General features: G+C 37.9%; 1 protein-coding gene across 7 annotated transcripts in view; it reads left to right on the forward strand.

Moving 5' to 3' along the window:
- The first annotated feature begins 440 nt into the window (after positions 1–440).
- Positions 441–19,784, forward strand: part of Chi (LIM domain-binding protein 2 Chi) — a 44,277-nt gene continuing 24,933 nt past the window's right edge. For 2 of the 7 annotated variants that reach the window (XM_069054512.1, XM_069054515.1), the window contains exons 1-2: positions 442–812; positions 948–1,578. In XM_069054512.1, the coding sequence (XP_068910613.1) occupies positions 776–812; positions 948–1,578 (668 nt within the window). In that variant the 5' untranslated portion in view covers positions 442–775. Of the gene's footprint in view, positions 813–947; positions 1,579–19,784 lie in introns of all 7 variants that reach the window. The other 5 variants (XM_069054509.1, XM_069054513.1, XM_069054510.1 and 2 more) reach the window with 4 other exon arrangements.

Raw genomic sequence — 19,784 nt, forward strand, 5'->3', positions numbered from 1 at the left:
CATTTTTGCAGAAGGCCTAAGAAGAAATTTAGTTGACCCTGTTGCCATTGCTCCCCGACCAGAAAAGGCCAGCGGCAAAGCCAGCAAAGGTGGGCGTTTGTTGCGTTCGTTTACTCTTCCCATCCGTCTCTTGCTTCCCGGACCCGTTATATTACCGTAAACATTTCGAGACGGCCGAGACGCCCCTCAGAACCGCACGATTTACATCACACGACACATTTTTTTTTATTCGGCTGTTACCAACGCTTCCTAACCTAAAAATTTATGACATTAATCGCTGTCACAGCTGTCAAAATTTTATAAATACTTTCGCTATATTGACACCTAATCTTTTACGACGAACGGATTTACCATTCAGGATCACAGAAGAGTGGATCTTTTTCGTAGAAATTCGTGATAAATCTTCTTTAGCGGCGCTTTTCAAACGCCGGCCGGTAATTCAGGCAACTGCGACGTTGCACATCAACAATGGCGGCAGACAAACATGCGCTATGGTTTAACTTCAACAGTGTTTACTTGATGTGTTTCTTGAGAAGTTGTATTTAGATTCGGTGATTCTAAAATTAACGTGTTTTAAATGAAAGTATAGGAAAATTAAGTGAATTCGTTAAAGATGTTGTGCAGTGTTCGGTTGTTGATAGCTGTGGATAGTTTAAAAGTGTTTGGTTTGCTTCTATTTGTTTGTTAGAGAAAAGTATAGTGGATATAGTTATGAGTCGGGTACTACGAAAATTGCGAAAAATTTCAAAAATTCACACGCTGTGACGCTGGCAGCATGAGACAAGGTCGCGCCGGCCAACGGAAAGCAAGATGTAAATTTCTTTTAATTTATTAATAGCCCAACGCGTTACTAGTTTGCCCAATATAGGTTAGAAATACCGCTCGCACACATAACCTATCCGGCGAAGGGGGTGTAACCAGAGTTTGCAGTTGGTGCACTGTTTCAGGCCTTAGCCGCCGCGTAGCGCCCCCCATCACGCTGCCAGTCACCCTGGAGGACCCCGCCACGACCTGGAAGGGACCGCCGCCCGGCTCGGAACCGCAGAACTTCGCTACCAACGCGGCAAACTCGTTCTCCGGGCCGCCGGCGGGCTTCCAAGGGCCTTCGCCTTTCCAGGGCCCGCCGGCGGGGGCTGGTTCTCCGGCTGGCGCGCCACCTTACCAAGGAGGACCTCCGCCCGGCTCGACGACTCCCCAGTACACCGCCTCGCCGGCGCCTTCGGGATCCTCCACGCCGGGACCCGGACCGCCCCAGAGCGTCGGAAATGCCTTCCCACCGCCCCCGAATAGCGCGGGGCCCCCCTACAACGGCCCGGGGCCCGGACCCTTCGGCTCGCCGTCTGCCGGAGGACCGCCCTTCGGCCGGCCCGGCTCTTCCGGACCGCCGTTCGTAGGGGGGCCCGGACCCGGCGGCAACCCGCATTTTGCCTCACCCGGACAGCCCTTCGCGCCGGGTTTCGGCATTCCGCCGGGGTCGCCATTCGGGCCCGGACCCGGACATCCCATGTCCGGGCCCATGGAACCAGGACACGGGATCATGGCTAGGCAGATGCCTGGACCCATTCCAGTAGACCAAGGGTGAGTGATCGATCAGACTTATATACGTTCGCATATTTAGTAATGTTCGATCCACGAGTGTACAGTGTGACATAAAACTCACGCCGCCACTCCGACGCTCAACTTTAAATGTACGTGTGCTGTACAATAAAGTCGACAGCAATTTTTGTGCCCTCTTAAAATTACTATATTTTACAAATTCCGTATGCCATTTATTTACAACTACAATTCAGAAGTGTTTGATAACGTCTTTTACAAAAACCGAAAATATCGTCGTGTTACCTTAACGTCAAAATTTCCACATTGATCAGTTACCGCCTTGTTAAGACTCTTCAGATTCTAATTAAATTAAAAATATCTGGAAATATGATGTAGATGAAGTATCAGATTGCATTTTTACGTCATACCATAAACAAAGTAAACATAAATTGTTTACCTAGATTAATCTTTGATTTTTAGGTGGTTATTTTTATTACGCCTTAATTAAAAAAAAATCGAGTAGGTACTGATCTTTCAAGAAAATAATTTTAAATTTACGGTATCAATTATTGTCGTAACCTCCGACCCTGTGTTGCACATAATTTAGTTTTAATCGGAAAAGTATTAGAATGGTACGTATTATTATTACCTCCATATGGACGAGTGAATTTTACTGCAAATCCCATTGTTGTTTACCGTAAACATTTCAGCGTAATGGGATTAAATTCCAATTTATCAATTTAATTGGTTTTGGCTTTGAATCGAACATCCACTAATTTACTTATATTATTGCCTTTAAAAAATTATTTAGAAATTATTTTAATCGAGCGTCCACTCCAAATAAAATTTTCTACCGAAATTTTCAAGCGCCCCGGCGTCGTTAAATCGGGCCGAAAATGTAATTCCTGAAATTAAATTAAGAATTACTTCGTAAATTTAAATTGAATTTATAACGTAACTTCAACAGTAAATTTCTGTGATATGGGACGGCGGGTACGTTTTGCGGTGGTGACCTTAGCGTTATTTTATTCCCCAACATTTGACGTAGGTTTTAGGTGTAGAGAAAGTTTGATATTTGCCCGTTTGACCCCCTCCTCGCTACAAGGGCGACTTTTTTGTGCCTTTGTCGATGATGGCGTGTCCGCCACATATCTCCGATATTTTTAATTAATTAACGATGGAGACGAGGGATTGACATTAGTGCGATATGTAAATATTTTTGCCGGCGCCTGTACGACTCTCTCTCCACCCTAGCTGGGGGTTGCTTGGTGTGGGCAGCTCAGCGAGGTACAGAGAGAGCGCTGCTGGCTCAATATGTCTATACGGTCGTCGACGCGTCAAGAACCCGACGGTATAGCCCGCGCTCCAAATTAATTTAAATATCCTTACACACACATATTAGTATAAACCCCCCCAGAACTTTTAATGTGTGGACTTTATTGATTTCTCCACTTCGGATTGCGTTTTACGGTCGAGTTTATTGATCTGCGTTTACATTTTCGATTGTCTTTTTTTCTGTGACGATTTCTTTTCCACTTCTTTGCCTAACGATTGTATAAACTTCTCCCAACTGCTATTTCCAAGGAACTAACGTTTTTACAAAACCTTACGAATAATTGTGCCTTGAATTGTTCTTAGCTAATTGCACTTTTTGTCGTGTGGCAGAGGTCAATGACAGTTACGTTTGAAACCACATTGACCCGATTTTAAACTAAAATTAATTACAGTTTTGCCATTGAACGCGTTTGCGATAATGACGAAAAGATATTTTTAGAAGTGGGCCATTTTGTTCGTTTCAGGTGAGAAGGTAGTTTATGTTAATTACAAGGGGCTGATCGTAAATTACAGAGTCGGGAAACATTGTGGGGATTTATCCGCACACACGGAATACGTTATTTTTGTCATTGAATATGTAAATTTTGAATGTTCCAAAAGATTAATTATCGTAAAGTTATTAATTAAGAGCTGTTAACGATAATTATTCAATAAATATGTAATAATATGGTTGTGCACTGTGCGATTGTAACATTTGGATTAATGATCACGTGACATGTAATGGACACACTCGACTTAACCCCTGTTTCCCAAAGATAATGATAGTTGATTCGATCGACCCTAATTGACCTATATTTTTTTAATTTTGAATGAAGGGGTGGTTTTTACCAATCCATTTTTCCACACCTCCAATTACAATAATTAAATGTGAAGTGTGTTATTGTAAATGCCCTCTGTTTAAATAACTGAGGAAATGGTGTATTCCTAGTACTGTCCATGATGAGTTACGATGGCAACTCTTGGACTCCAATAAAAAAATGTTTTTGTTAAGTAATACGAGAGTTTTCAATCTTTTTCTGTTCTGTTTTGTGTGTGTAGCTCATGACTAGGACAGAGAAAGTAGCGATTTCTTGTTGCGGAGGTCGTCCCCAGTCTGTCTAGTGGTGCGTTTTGTGGGTGTTGGTAAAAAGCGATTTCGATGGGTTCGGTCGGTGGTATTCCGCATTTGGGTGGTGAATGCGTCGTTGGTCACCAGGTCGCGGAACTGGGGGTTCTCGACGCAGCGACGAAAGTGTAGACCGCAAGGGGATGGTTATAGCTCGGCGGGGCGCCAAAGCAGAGCTACACAGCCGAGCAACACCGCTGCTCTCTCACCTACTCTCGCGCCGGCCGGCGTACAGGTGCACGCGGCCACGTGGTCGTCCAAGAGAACCAGCCGGACGAGAGGGACACGTCGTGGTGGAGGCGCATCTCATCTCTTCTTTACGCTTTCCACCTATGATAGAAGGCCATACGGACCGTCAAGCCGGGCGTAATTAGCGTCAGAGCGGGGCGCACACATAACACAGAGTCGCTTCTTCTGTGCCTATCCTCCTTCGATCCCGTGTTCACGATGATCTTTCAATTAAAGCACTCCCTATTGATTATCTGATACATGCGCTTCTTTTCCCGTCCGTCGAATATGTTACATAAAAAAGGAAATCGTTAAACTCTATGACACCTGTCGGTGACATTCAAGTCGAGGTGTTGTTGCAAGAATTGGAATTTGAAAGAATGGGTAGTCAGCAGGACACGCGATATTTTCGATTCAAAAAGCGACCAAATCAAAATAAACATTTAATCATTATTCCAATTTATTTTCCAAAATTGAAAATTTGTGAACTGATTATGGTCAAGAGCGGCTGTCCAAAACGAGAGATTTGAAAGTTCGTGACTTGCATCATACAAGTACATGTTACTACATATTAAGCACGATAGTTGTCATGAACGATTTCTCATAAGTAACGAAGGGTTTCAACAGTTTGAGCAAGATCAAAAATGGTTTTGTTTTGAGAACGGTTCCTATATGAATGAGTAGTCACCGTTACGGACATTCGCAGGTATATATATACTGTGCAATAGCACTAATTCGAAAATTCAAAGTTAGGTAATGTGAATCTTAATCTGAATAACGCAAAGCTGCTCCAGACGTTTTCCACGTTTTTGTTTCTCACAGCCGCGCTTGACCAAACATTTTTTGAACGTCAATGTATTTTTTACATTATGTAATTTGAAAAGTTGTGTACACTTTAAATAAAATATTTTAGCAGTTTTTAAAATTGTCGTTTCCTTTATTTATTTATTTCGCCGATAAATTATCAGTTGCTTTTGTTTATTCACATTTTTTTAAAGTGTTACGGTGTTCCATTTTTGAAATGTAGATTTATTATTGCCGTAAGTTAGAATTCCTAATACTTGTGAATGAGACATAATACATATTTACAACCAGTAAATATGCTGATAAATGGTTACTCCACTAGTAACGAAAATTTGGCCTTTTCTGTCAATTTTAATTATGTAGATAGGAAGTAGCACCACTGTAATCGTCTAACACTGCATTACACATGAACTTAATAACATAGTGTGGCTACGTGTAAAACCTTCAACAACACGTATTCATTTTAACAGTAAGTTTTATTTCAGGAGATTTTTTAATTATCTCAATATGTACAACACAACTAGGAGATTGGCAATTAATTTTTCTATGTCAGATTTCAGTGTCAATTAGAATGACTATACGTAACATTACCAAATTTCCCATCTTAACTAGGTTGAAGAAATTGAACAAAAATTCAAAAAATTATGAAATAGATACATGAAATGCTGCATTATGATTCCATTTTTTATGACAACCGAATATGTACTAACATTTATTTAATTAATAAAAATGGTATAATCACAAAAATATTTTATTTTCAACTGTCATAAATTCTCATTTTTCTCCTTTGTAAACTGCCTCTTAACTCCCCAAAAGCAAAATGAGCAGATAACGAACCGTTGCCCTAGACAACACATTCAACGTTACATTTCTGACAGGTCTTGAAAGATTTGTCAAAACTGTCAAAAGCAAATGCGAAACCATTTTTAAAAGATTTGGAAGCTTCAGGGACCTCGTTTCAAACAAACATTTTGTATGCAACTCGTTTCTGGGTAAATTGGGCTTTTCTAATTGCCCTCGAGGCCTTAAAACCTTCGCTATACGCTCGTGTTTTAATCTTGTCCCTGGGGCAATTGGAAAAGCCCAATTTACACAGAAACTGGTTGCATAAATAACTATTACAACACTAGAGAGATTTGACCAAGTGGATCATTGTCTGCACGATATTAGCTACTTTTTTAAATTGAAAACATTAAGGATCTAAAACGTAAATCGTCGAATGTCTTATTCTCATTAAAATAGAATTCTACCGGTAGATCGTCACTTTTTTTATTGCTTATTTTTTCCAGCAGAAATATGAGCTTTTTAACATGTATAGTATGTAATACGATTTTAAAAAATGTTTCTCCTTTTGTTCTGTTCTACTTTATTTTAACAAACTCAAAATTTTCTGGAGATTATTCCAAAAGCTTGGAATAGCTGTTTAGAAGAATGTAGACTTTGGTGCTGCGATAAATAATGTATAAGAGGAACACGAGAACGGTTTGTGGATCACCCAGTAGGAACACCCACTCTTTTGAGAATTGCCTCCGATTTTGTCACATATTCTTGTTTCGCACTCACATTTCAAAACATCAAAAGGCGTAATGCGAATGTATTATGCGACAGGAAAAACCTAGTCGTTCCGGTGGACTAATTCCAAGGTTGTTTCAACCTCGGTGAAACCCACTTGCTCGTAAACAGGAAACGTAGGCCCTAAAGAAACTCTCAAGTAGTTTTTTTTTTGAAAAAACGTTCAGTTTGACCCCTGTGTCACGGCCGAGGAGTTTGATGAAAGTATGTTGACGTGTCGCGTCTCTTCGAACCGGTAAGAGATCCGCTGCTGAATGCTGATTGGTTTTTGAAGTTTTCATTATATTTTTTTCTTTGGACTTTCCAACTTCTGCTCGAGTTAACTTCGTGTACAAAGAACACAAACTTTTACGTATACGAGCGTGCAATTCTTTATAAGTTGGCAACTAGCAGAATAAAATGTGCTGTTTCCAAAAATAATAATTGCAGAAGGATATCGGCAGGAGGTCTTGTAAACGGTGTGGTTTTTTCGTCTTTTTCTCCCTCTTCCCACGCTTAAAAATAAATTAGTTCCGGAACAACGTGAAACACACTCCCATGACACAACTTGGAAAAAGTTGAATTGCTTTTTTGTGTCCGCGAAAATTTCAAAAACTTTGTCCAGTGATTATTTCCTGGTTGGAAAGTTCATCGTGTAAGCATTCATTGGGTCACCACGTCAATAATTTTACGCATCATTCGTCTCTGTGTGCGTTACAACGCACTTTTTCTTTGAGATATCCATAAATGGGACACACTTCTGAAGTTCGAAAATACCGTGGGATAACCCTCACTTCTAACAGAACACGGAAACGAAACCATGACCTGAAATAATGCCGTCCGTTTGCTTTGAGATAGCGATTTGTTTGTCTTTTGTAAACGCATACGTGAACACGTAACGTCTCTATATGGGTTAACAGTTAAAAGTGGTATTTGTAGGGCGTTTCTCCATTCGAAATAAAAAATAAAACGCCCACCATCAATATTGTACTACAATAAAACACGTTTGTCGTCGGCTATGTTCTGATAATCAATATTGCACCCTACATTCTTTCAATAAATCTTAAATCGCCATAAATTCAGAATGTGATACGCATAACAATATTTCCCACATTTGTCTCAGTCTTCATCTATTTTTCTTACCATTTTTTTACTCATATATCATCCGAACGATAAAAGAATGTCGTTACACATAGCCGGGAAATAAATATATAATAAGAGAAACTGTTGGCTTTTGTAAATAGTTAATTTTAGTTCTTTTCATTTTTGTTTGGTTTTGTTCGGTTTAGTTTTAGCGCGTAGTTTAAGTTAGCTTTAAAATTCAATTCGAAAATAGTTGCACCCTCTGTCATTGGTGATTGCGCGTTAACCGATTCACAATTTCGTGCAAAATCGGGGTTGACGAAACCTCCCCCGCGAGTGAGGGACATTTTTGGAAGAAACAGAGACTTCGAATTTGACCGTCCTTGTGAACACACCTAGTTTTCGTACTCATCGTCTCGTGTCGTGAAACCCACTTAATTGAAGTGGCACCGAAGTCCAAAATTATCGTTGAATTCCACCCATGCCAATCGGTCCATGGTCTCTTCGCGGTCCGCAAAAAAAGGTAAGTCAATTTTGATTTAACGAATTGTGGATCACGGAGAAAATCGAACAAAGCTCTTCGTTTAGGTAGGCTTAAGTCAACTAAAACTGACTTAAGTGCCCTGGAGACAAACAGAAACACTACTTGTTCTCTCTTGAAAATTCTTTTGAACAGTTGTTCCTGTAACAAAATCAACAATTATTAAGAATCGGGGATAAAGAAAATTACACTGTACAGTGAAATTGTTAATAAATGAATTTTTTTATTTATGTCACCGTAAGATCAAATTCTGATTGTCCTATGTTTGGAACGTAAAAAATGATTTTCTGCGTGGTCTGTTGTGGGTTTTGTCAATTGGACCAGTGACCAGTGGTTTTAGAAGTGTACATACCCAATTTTGTTTATGCAATTTTGTGCAGTTTTTTTTTTGTTACGATAACTTCTGCAAAAATTTACTTATTGTTTATTTGTTGCAAATATTTCCTTTATCAAGGATTCAACGCCTATTAAGTCGCATTAGCTGTTTTGAAGATATACACAATTTTGGGTGTCTCAATTAAAATCTGCTCAGTACTGTGCCACACTAGTAGTTTATTTAACGAGTTCGTGTGTAAATTGGGTTTTTTTGGTATGAATGAGCCAGGTTAAAACGCGAGTGAAACGAGCGTTTTAAAGGCCCACGACCGACTCAAATATGAGGTCATTTGAAGCATTTCTCACCATTTATTTATCAATAATTACACGAAATGTTTAATATGTAATTAAATAATCCCTATTTAAAAAAAAAAAACTATAAAAAGGCGAAATAACGAAATTATTACCCAATATTTAACCGGTGCCACTGTGGTGTAACATGAGTCGCCCATGCAAAGTCAAAAATAGCAAGATGGCCGTTCAACGTTAAAAGGTAAACTTTGACATGGCTCTATACAACTGGGCTTTCTACTATTATTCAATTAAACAAAAGACATTTATGACAGCAAGTTGTCTTGTCAACGGGCGCAAGATCAACAGTGAGTGATCGTTACAATTGTTTGTCACTTACGATTAGCACTATTATTCTGGATATGAATTGGTAAAATTTTCCAAAAAGCTTTTCACCAGATTTCTATTTAGACACCCAATATTTAGTGCCTTCAATCACTAAAGGTCTTTCTGGGAAATTCTACCAAAACTTTTCCTTTCAAAATTACTATTTTCAAAAATGATCTTGAAACATGAAAGTCATGTCTGGTTCCCTATTCTGATATTTCAGTGTACTTCGAAATTTTTTAACTAACCAATACAAAATTGACGCGGATAAGATTAGGTATTATTATCTTGTGTCAATTTACATAACATTTATCAAATTATAAAAATCTCACTTTTTTGGGCAAATTGCAATTATTAAAATAAAGTTGTTTGGTGAAACATCGTTTATCATCTGGTATTCAAATTTTGAAAGATATTAGGTGTACATTCTGTTCAAGTCGCCATTTCACCATTTTAATTAACGCTGGCTCCTCTAAACTTTATGTACTTAATCCTTTTGGGATTTTTTTAAAATTACATTTAATCACGTACGTAAATCTTGAAGAGATGTGATGGATTAGCCTTCAGTAAACGCATATCGTTCCTATAAAAAAAATAATAACAATTACATTTAGACACATGACTTAATGTTGAATATGAATGTGAATTATTGTAGCATGTTACCGTTTTTCGATTATTTTTGTTTGCTATGACGTCATCGATAATTTTTTTAAATGTCACATAAGTAAAATAAAAACAAAAATGCATAAAAAATTTAGTTGTGTGAAATATTTTGGAAATTTAGAAATTGTTTCAAAACCATTTGATGAGAACTGAAAATAATAATTAAATAGGAATTCATTATCTTCTTGACAAGACAAAATCTGAAGTCTTGGAGAACATTATCTAGAAGGTCTGGTCTTAATGAGAAACTCAATTTGTTTCCATTTGAAAACAACGGTTAAAGTTCTCAAATTGTCAGTGTCATACTTTGACAGTGACCGAAATCGGAATTCCAACCCCTATCCAAATATGTATGACGAAAAAAGTTTGCCTACTAATTACAGAAAATTCCGATGTGAAAACAAAAGTCGATCTAAAAATGACAATGATCTGGAAAGATGCACTTCTAAAACAATTTGGATTTTATAGAATTAGTTTCAGGCACTCACGCTGTATATCGAGTTCTACGTATGTTTGTTCGCTTACAGAAACAGATCTTGCCAGTTTTATCAGTAATACGTCTATTTTCACTTAAAATGCAAAAGTCTCCTGTCACTAATCAGGCACGAGGCGAAGCCGAGTAACTAAATTAGCGAAGAAGTAAGCGATGGAACCAGAGTTTTTAAAAAATTGACAAAAATTCTGCCCAAGGCGAAAATTCAAGCAAAAATCACATAGGCTTCAACTGTTTTTAACGCTTTTTTTTTAACTATCATATTTAACATTTTCAACCGTATTGTTCTAATGTCAGTGAGCTTAGCAGTTTCAGTTCAGCTTATTTATAATTTAAATTCTGAATGTCTTCTGCTCTCATTTGTGTTTAATTCCTAATTGTAAGTGAATATGTATGTATCTAAAAAAAATAAGAACAGCTCTCTCATAAACCATTTTGAATAATTTGAAATTAAAAACTGATATGGCTTCCTTTCTCAGTAGTTATTGCGTCTTTAAATGTCAAATTTTAAATGGTACTTTCCAGAAGAATTATTTCAATTGTAGTTTCAAATCGAGGTATCGATACATTTTCTTTGATAATTTCATGGTTTTATTAAGGTTTCATTTAATTTACAATCGATCGCATCGTGGAATTAGACGGCTGTTGATCAAAAATATGGTCCATTCTCGGCGGTTTCGGTACGAGAGGCCCTGAGGCGCGGCGAAACTTTTTTGGGAAAACTCCGAGAGAGCTGCCACGAGCTCGGATGCGTGGGCGGCGGCGGCATGTTGATCCACATCCACAATCGCAGATACAGGGACCTGGCGGGGATCTCGGCAGCTACCACCACAGCAAACCCACGGTTTTTCTAATAATTACGACCAGTTACTATGGTTACCTCCTAGTGCAGCAGCCAAACGGGCTCATGCGCTCGTTGTTTGTTGTGCGACGTACGAGATCATTCCTTATTTTACCATACAGGTACATAATGAAATGGAGGATCAAAAACCGAACACGACTCTTTTTTTCTTCAGCAGCGCACCCCTTTGTGTCGGTAAAACGTGCAGGACTCTTTCGTCTCTGTTCGGAATAAATTAATTCTGGAGTCGCTCCAGGGCGAACTTTTTGCCAAAATAAAGAGCCGACTCGGGTTTTGGACGGGCCCAATCAAAGGTAGCAAAAGTTCAGTGCTCGAGAGACGCCGCGGATCATGGCTAATCTTAGATGTGGGCAGAATTGACCTCGGAATAAAGACAACCATCATCAAGGTTGTGTGTAAATCACATGGGTGATCAGCCAGACGCGATACGGTTTCTAGCAGTGACATCAACACATTGTAAAAATTCAATCTGAACTCGAGTAATCTGTCTCTTTCCACTTTGGATCGAGATGTTTGCTCGTCGATCCCAAAAATTTCAGGTAATTATCCCCCTGATGGATGACCTTTTCTCCGGAAAAGTGAATCTTTTCCGTCGTCCGAGCAACAATCTACTTAATTAACTTTTAGGTAGGCATCTGAAATTTAAATTAGCAACAATTAAACGGTACAAATAGATAGAGAGAGCGCCGAAATTCGCGTAAAACACGAGAAATGCGAGAGGCACAAAGAAGGAGAAGAGACTGACAAATGAATGGAGGAGCATTGATTCCTGCTTTGGATGGATTCTACGTGACGATGATCATTTGTTTCTAGTTCTTATTAGAAATTAATTGTTGTCACTGCACGTTGCATGACCAAAGTCTGTTCGACATTCAATTGAGCGTGTGTTACGTGGTGGTGACATTTTACGCAATTAAACCCTTCGTCGTCTCAAGAAGGGCAGGATAAAATGTGGTCCCGTCAAGACTGCTACATTAACTTCCTGTTGATCTAAGAGCGTTTCGATTAATGAATTATACAAAATTAGCAGACAATTCAAAGAAACATCAAAGGTGCACAGAATGAAGATCGTTTAAGAAACCCGCAATGTCTTCGTTGCGTTTGATTTTGAAGTTGAAAGCTCACTGTATATTTCCTAACTTGGAGATATTCTCGAGTAATCGTTCTGCATGAAACATCTACATTAATGAAATTCTATTTGGAAAGAGCACCGCTTTTGACAGTAAATGGCAAGAGAGTTTTATTTTTGATCTGTTGTGGATTGGCCTTTATAAAAGTGATGCTAATAGTTTGAATGAAATTTGAATGCGTTGCTGATGCAGCATCGTTGCGGCAACGTTTTCCACGTAACGTAGTGGCGGAATGAAGTTGTAATGTCGTATCAGCCACACACAGGAGAAGTTTGGAGTCCCCTTACTCGACTCAAGACTTTCCGTTCGGAGTTACTTCCTCTATTACAGCCACTTTTCGGAACTTTGGCACTACTAAACCGAATAGTTGCTTCCGATCCGCCCCTTCGCCGAGGGCTATGTCGCGACAACGTTGCCACTTTATCGTCTTTGACACAATTTCGCCTACTTAAGGTGATAGATAAATCGGAATAATCGTAACTTTTCTTCGGGCTTTGTTCTAAGCTCGGGTATTATTTCTTGAAAAGATTGCCAATATCCTATTTCTGATACAACATAATAAACCGGTTCTATATGGTAAATGAACTTTGAAAAATGTGAGGCAACAAACTATAGCGCTAAAATAAGTCCCGTGGTGAAGTAATCGGCGATCACGTGGTCGCGTTTCTGTCAGTGAAGCAACGTTTTCGAGAGTCGTTTTGTGCACAACAGCACAACGATTTTTGTCAGATGCATATTTTGGGGGAGTACCTACTTTTCTGCTGTCGACAAAATTCTTGCGATATGAGAAATCTGGTCCGCACCGAGTTATATCATGAGGTCACGACCCAAGGCGTAGAAGTCAGGCAAACTTTATATAAACTACCTGTCTCAGAGACTACTCACTCTCCTCAAACTTTCTTACACCTGCTATAGTTGTGGATCTGTAAATTATTAACGTTGGTGCCTTCACAACTTTCTTAAAATTCATAAAGGTCAGGTATGTCGGATGAAAATCCGACGTCCCGGCGAAAGCTTTTTCCGTTTTGCGTATATGCGCGTGTCACGCCTCATTATCATGTTTTGTTTTTTTCTTTTTTAGATGTCACACTTAAAAAAAATAAGACCGCTTCTTATCACTGGTACAACAGTTTCAAGGTAACCACGTATGTAAAGTAATGATTTTGCGCGTTAAACCTCGATTGGATATCGAAACGTTGCTTCACAGCCCAGGCGTGTATGTATAACATGCATCGAACTGCTAAATGCATAGGTGGTCTATAATTGTTCACGATTTTGGAACGGTTAATGTACCCACAACCGAAATGTCGATGTTGAACCCAAAAGAACGAGACGGTTCTCTTAAAAGCTCATAAATTGTGCAAAGACGACCAGAAATGACCGAGTCGACTTGTTAAAAACCATAATCTTTTCGTAATGGTCCGGAATTTTGTGTATGCTTAATATAATTCGGTGGTTTTGAGTGGATTTTTTTTTGAAGTTAGCATTTTTGCATCTCGCATGACACAAGTTGGTATGCGGAACTTCGCTGGCACAACTTTTTTTGTCTACAGATAAAAAAATATACATTTATGACAAGCGATAATGGAAAATTATCTGTCTAACAAAGTACAATCGCTGGCAAAGAATACGTGTACAGTATGTTACTATAGACACTTCCAAAAAGTATTCTTTGCCCCCAATACCTTTGGATTTTTGTGATTTAACTAAAGTTTTATTTGTAAACTTAGATAATATATAAAATAATTATAATAGAACAGGTAGGTTTTACATGCATCACTTTTTTTATTATTAATGGTGTACCTATCGGGTGTTCATTTAAATTTCCGGTCAAAGTTGGCGGTGAAGAGTCGATTGTGAACACCAGTCGTGTAAAAATGTAAGATTTAAACAACTGATCCAGGATCCGCGTAATCCGTAGTACGTTCACAATCGACCCTTCAGTGCCAACTTTGACCGGAAATTTCAATGAACACCCGATACTTATTCAATTTTTAAGAATATCCGAATCGTTGTCTTATTTAAACATTTTACTTTACGTGAACAACCAATTTGCGACGAAAGTGAAATTTCACGTCGGTACACCATCTTGTAACATGGCGTTGCAATGAAGAGGTTTTCCACCATAAAATTAATTAAGAAACAAATCAAGAAATAATGAATGGACAGTAAAAACATTCATAACAAAGACGGTCATTCTTGAGTTTTTATTTCGGGAGTTGTGAATAGAAACAGATTTTTTTACGTTTTATGGAAACGAGTCAATCATTGATCAGTGACTTGTCGGTTGTGGTTCGTTTTATAATTGGTTTATTTTACAAGCTGATTTACTTATTCATAAAAAAACAAAACGTTTTTACACAGCTCATTACACATACGCCTACAAGCGCAAACGTACGAGTTGCTGGTGTATGTGTGTGCGTGTATGTATGAGATTGACTAAAAATAGGGTGAGATCTTCAAATAAGGCCATCTTGCAGTCACCTGGATTAGTAGAAAATATGTCGGTTAATTTTTTCCTAACTGTGGAATAATGACTAATGCCAGCAATAAGAGTGGCTTGCATATAGGTATGCGGAATGTAGTTGGCACACATTCAGCCCCAAAACTATTATTGTCGAGCCACGAGCGGGATAATAATTTTTGGAACAATGCAAGATTTCGGAAAAGCAGTAAATTTTGATTTGCCTTGCCAAAATTATTAGCTTCTGTTGTGTTAATTCGGTTTTCGTTAAAAGGAAAATCTGGAATGCATCGCGCCGTTTTGTACCGATTGGCATTCTTAGCACGCGTTCCAGCCGAGTCATTAGTCACTACAAGGATCATTAAGCAAGAGATACAGCAGTTTTTCCTTTAACCCCACACATACTATATGTACTATCTCCTTGACGATCCAATGAAGTGGTGACGTATTATTGAATTACATCCCATAACTGTATTAGCAGGGAACAATGGGGGTGGCGCGTGTTCCGAGTTCCTTTGGGGTTAATGAATGGGGTAAGGGTACTGAATTAGTCATGGTCGACACTGACGTGAATGCGGATAGAATGATTTCGGCAGCGGCGATTTTTCAGCACAGCCCCCTTATCATGAGTAAATATTTTCAGTCGAGTATTTCCAATAACGCAGGTTTTTTTTGGTGTCCTTATTTTTGTGTTGAACGCGTTAATATAGAATTGCGACAGATGGTATGTGGATGGAGTTATCTCTGTTCTGATTTTGAGATAAAAATGTACAAGGGTTCGACTAATTTTAATTTGGTATTACGTTCGCTGTTCCAATTGGCCTACAAAGTGACAAAAACTCAACGACCATGGTGATAAAACTAAATGTCAGCACATCAGCGTCTCCTTCGATGATTTTATATATTTAGGTGTCGTTTAACGAAAATTAATCAATATTTAAGATGATACGAATTTCTCTACAGAATCTTGGTGCACGCTTCATTCCAATTTGCTACTTACGAATTGATACCAAAGGTTAATGTGATGTATTCCCTGATGTGCATTTCCGCCCTGAGCCGTAATAAATAGTCATTATTTGTGGTGTGTCATGTAATAATAGCGAGATTGTACGACTACACATGTTGTAACATGATAAACATTAATCCCCAAGGAACGACACCGAGATGAGTGATTTTTAAGTCGAATTGATTGGAGATTGTGGAGGTGCTGAAATGTTTAAACAACTTGTAACAGCAAGTAGCAAACAGTGCTAAAACTTCAGTTAAAAGTGACATTAACTTTTACATTCAACGACCGAATGTGGTGGTGTCAAAGTCACTGCTTAGAAAGTTTGTGATTATCGAAACCATTGTTAATGACGCGTGTAATTTTTTCTTTCATTTGCAACGAGACAAGATGGAAATTTTTAAATGTTTTGGAAATATTGAAGTGTAAAAAAAGTAAAACAAGAATATAAACGTCGGCGTCTATTTTAAATTTTAGGTTGTAAGGAAATTGGCACGCGTCTCTCGTTGATTATTTATATTTTTTTTAAACACGATATCCAGAACCGAGGTATTTTCAACCGTTTTCGTCCACGATGGACCACCATTTGTCTTATCAATGTGATAAGTTCCATTTTTTGCCGAGTATAAACCACCGTGATTTTTATGGGTCGGTAAAGGCATTCGAAGAATCCGGTTCTAGTTATCATTTACTGCCCTGTAGTCTTGCATCTACAACATTGAAAACCATTAGAGGTGATTTATATCCTCACCAGAACCTCCTTTTATGAGTTTTCTGTTTTTAGTCCAAGAGTTTTGGGTCGCACAGTATAAGAAACCACCTCGCGTAATCGAGTTAATCCGTCAAATACAATTAAAAGGTTTTGATTAATTTCTGGCAATACATCTTGTACGAATTGGTCGTTGCATCTCCAGAAGCTCTTGAGGTCAACAGAATTCAGCGTTGTTCGTTATGTTGACAGTGGTTAAAAGATAAAACAAACAAATCTTAAAACTCGTGTAGAACCGTGACTTGTGAAGAACCATATTTTTAAGGAACAAAAAGTAAATCCTATTATACAACAACGCGAGTGCGACGGACGATTTAGAAAATTGCGCTTAGATTAAAGAATGTAAAAGCTGATGCGACTAAATTGGGATGAAAATTGGTAACGAGGGAGTTAACACGATGAGGAAAATCAATCAAATTGGCCGAGTGTAGGGTTATATTTTCAGGATAAAAAAGATTTTGAGTGTTGTTGATGTAGATATGAATCGAGAGGCCTTCGAGGTATATCGACTCTTTGTTTTCCCGCTATTGGTGCGATAAGAGCACTGCACGTGGAAAATTATTCATTTTTTATGTCATAATCCAACGCAATCATATTTCTGGAAAGACCAAATAAAAGCTAAGAGGGAGATGATGGCAGTATGATTATTGCCACGATTATATGTATTTGTTATTTACGCGATTTACTCTAAGTTGTTTTTTATGTTGTGTTTAGTCTTAATTTTTCATGGTATGCTTTATTAATGCCATCTAAAATGTTATTGGACTTTGGTTTCGTAGAGCTCCTGAAGTATAGTCGTCCAAGAACTCTAACGTTATAATCCAGGCCCGATCGTTAAAAAGTTGTCTGGCTCAACAAAGAATGGACGGAAATAAACAGATCCTTTAAATTTTATAAAACAGCTCTGTATTCTTTAAATTTCCAGTTAAAGTTGACGTTGAAGAGTCGATTGTGAACGCACTACGGATTAGGGATCAGCTTACGTTTTTACACGAGTGGTGCGTTCACAATCGACTCTTCAACGCCAACTGTCCGGAAATTTAAATGAACAGGCGCTTCGGTAATTCGATAAAACTTTAAATTTTATAATTGTGATTACGAATATGTATACTTTTTGCATTCGTTTAAGCACAGAAAGTGTTTTTATGAAGACTGACAAATCACCAGAACTGTTAGCAAAGTTTGTTTTCTGTATAATTTTAAAAAACCTTTCCGTTTGACAGAAGAAAAAGATAGCGTTTTTCTTAACCTAAAATAATTACATATTCGAACAAATACCAAGTAAAGTCCATTCAAAAATCAAAAAACCACCAACGTCGCATTTTCCTCGATAATTACTATCGGCAACGCTGTCTAGTGTAAAATTTGGTGAGACTTGTAATTTTGAGGTTAAATGTTTATTAAGTGTCTGTTTTCTGGGCATGTTTACCTAAGTAAAAATAATAAGAATCAATAAATAAATTAAACGTGCTGCTAATAAAACAATATGAACGAAATTCAAAGCTATTGAATTTTATTTTGAATCAAATAAATGTCATAATTTATAGTTACCAACATAGTATGAAAAAATAGCTACCTAGGGTTTTTTAAATTTTACCAACCTAAAGCAACAGGTGGTGGTTTTTTGATTTTTGAATGGACTTTATGTACTATTGCGATCAAAAAATTTTGGACACTAATGTCATCGTGCTGTCATACATTCTAAAACGACCCTTATGTATTAATAACCTCAATTTTGATTGTGTCAGTTTTGAAAATGTGAATGTCAGATTTACCGAGAAAATATTCAAAAAGTTGTAAAAATCAGACAAATGGAATAGAACGAGGTTTTAATTAATAAAAAATATAAAACAACCACCCAAATGTACTCGCATATTAAAAAAAATATATTTTAAACCGGTGTCAAATTGACAACAATTTCATCTTTCATGTGACAGTTTCAATAAAGCATGATTTAGAGTAATTTTTTTAATGTGACAGAAGTTTGATGCCCAAAATTTTATGAACGTAATAGTACCAGAGTTAAGACTCAAAGTCTCAAACGAAGTTTGTACCCGAAAGTGATTAGGCAAGCTGTAGCATTGTTAAATATTGTCAACAGAGTACATGATTCAGTAACAATATTGCGATTGAGTCCATGATGAAATAAACCTCCGCAAATTCGAAATATTGGTACGGGAAAATGAAATGTGAAAAAACTGTTCTGTTCACAAAGCATCGAGAATGTATTTATTTTAAAATTTAAATATGGCCGAATGTATGAAATGCGACATTGCGGTGAAAATTCGAAAATCGCCACACTGCAATTTGAAATGGTAAATGTTGAATACTTTCAGTGGGTTATTTATTTATGGTAAAACTTTCAGTGCTAACAAGTTTGTGTACGTTTTTAAGAAACTGTGAATTAAAATGAATCTCACTTAATCTTGATAATACATAATTTTAAAATCAAATTTGCAAAGTTTTAATTAACAGGATGATGTAAAAAGCTCATTCTGAATTGAAACTGGATTTGTCCACTTTTATAGATCAACTTGATTATAAGTTTGAATCGTCATTTGAACCGTATCAAATAAGTATCCATGACAGGACGAAGGTTAATTATTGGGTAACAATATTTTGTCGTTCTTATATCAAATAATGCTACGAGCTTTGAAACTCGTCCGGTGACAATACGAAATCGGTGACGTAAGCGAGTGACAGATAAGTTCTTGTCGATGAATCTAACAGCATTTCCGCCAAAAGAAGTTTTTTTAACAATTAAAAGAACTCTTAAAAGGCATCCATTTACATCGACTTAAGTTGTAAATGGGAACTGATACGGAACCGGTTAAAAAACAATAAGCTTTTCGAGACGTTGTGCAGGCCACGTAGAATCCACTTTTGGTTCTTATCATTTCATTTTCGGTTATATTCGATGGTCGAAGAAGTCGTCTTTGTTGCGAACGCGAGACTTCGCCTCGACGGTGTTGTCTTCATTTCGGTGCGGGCCACGTAGATTTTATTTTTGACTCGAGAACTAAGAATTTGTGACGAGTCGATTTGGAAATTCGATGTGGGTCCACGTGTTTGGTCCGCATGAGGAGTGATAATATCGGCGTGCACGCAGAGTGAAAACAACGACGACGTCGACGACGCCGGCGAGAGCCCCTTTTTCCACGCGTTCCGTGGCCCCGAATTGATTTTGCCGCAATGGCAGTTCCCCTTTAAAGCTGTTTGGT

The sequence above is a fragment of the Tenebrio molitor genome, chromosome 7 (assembly GCF_963966145.1).
Source record: "Tenebrio molitor chromosome 7, icTenMoli1.1, whole genome shotgun sequence".
NCBI classification, from domain to species: Eukaryota; Metazoa; Arthropoda; class Insecta; order Coleoptera; family Tenebrionidae; genus Tenebrio; species Tenebrio molitor.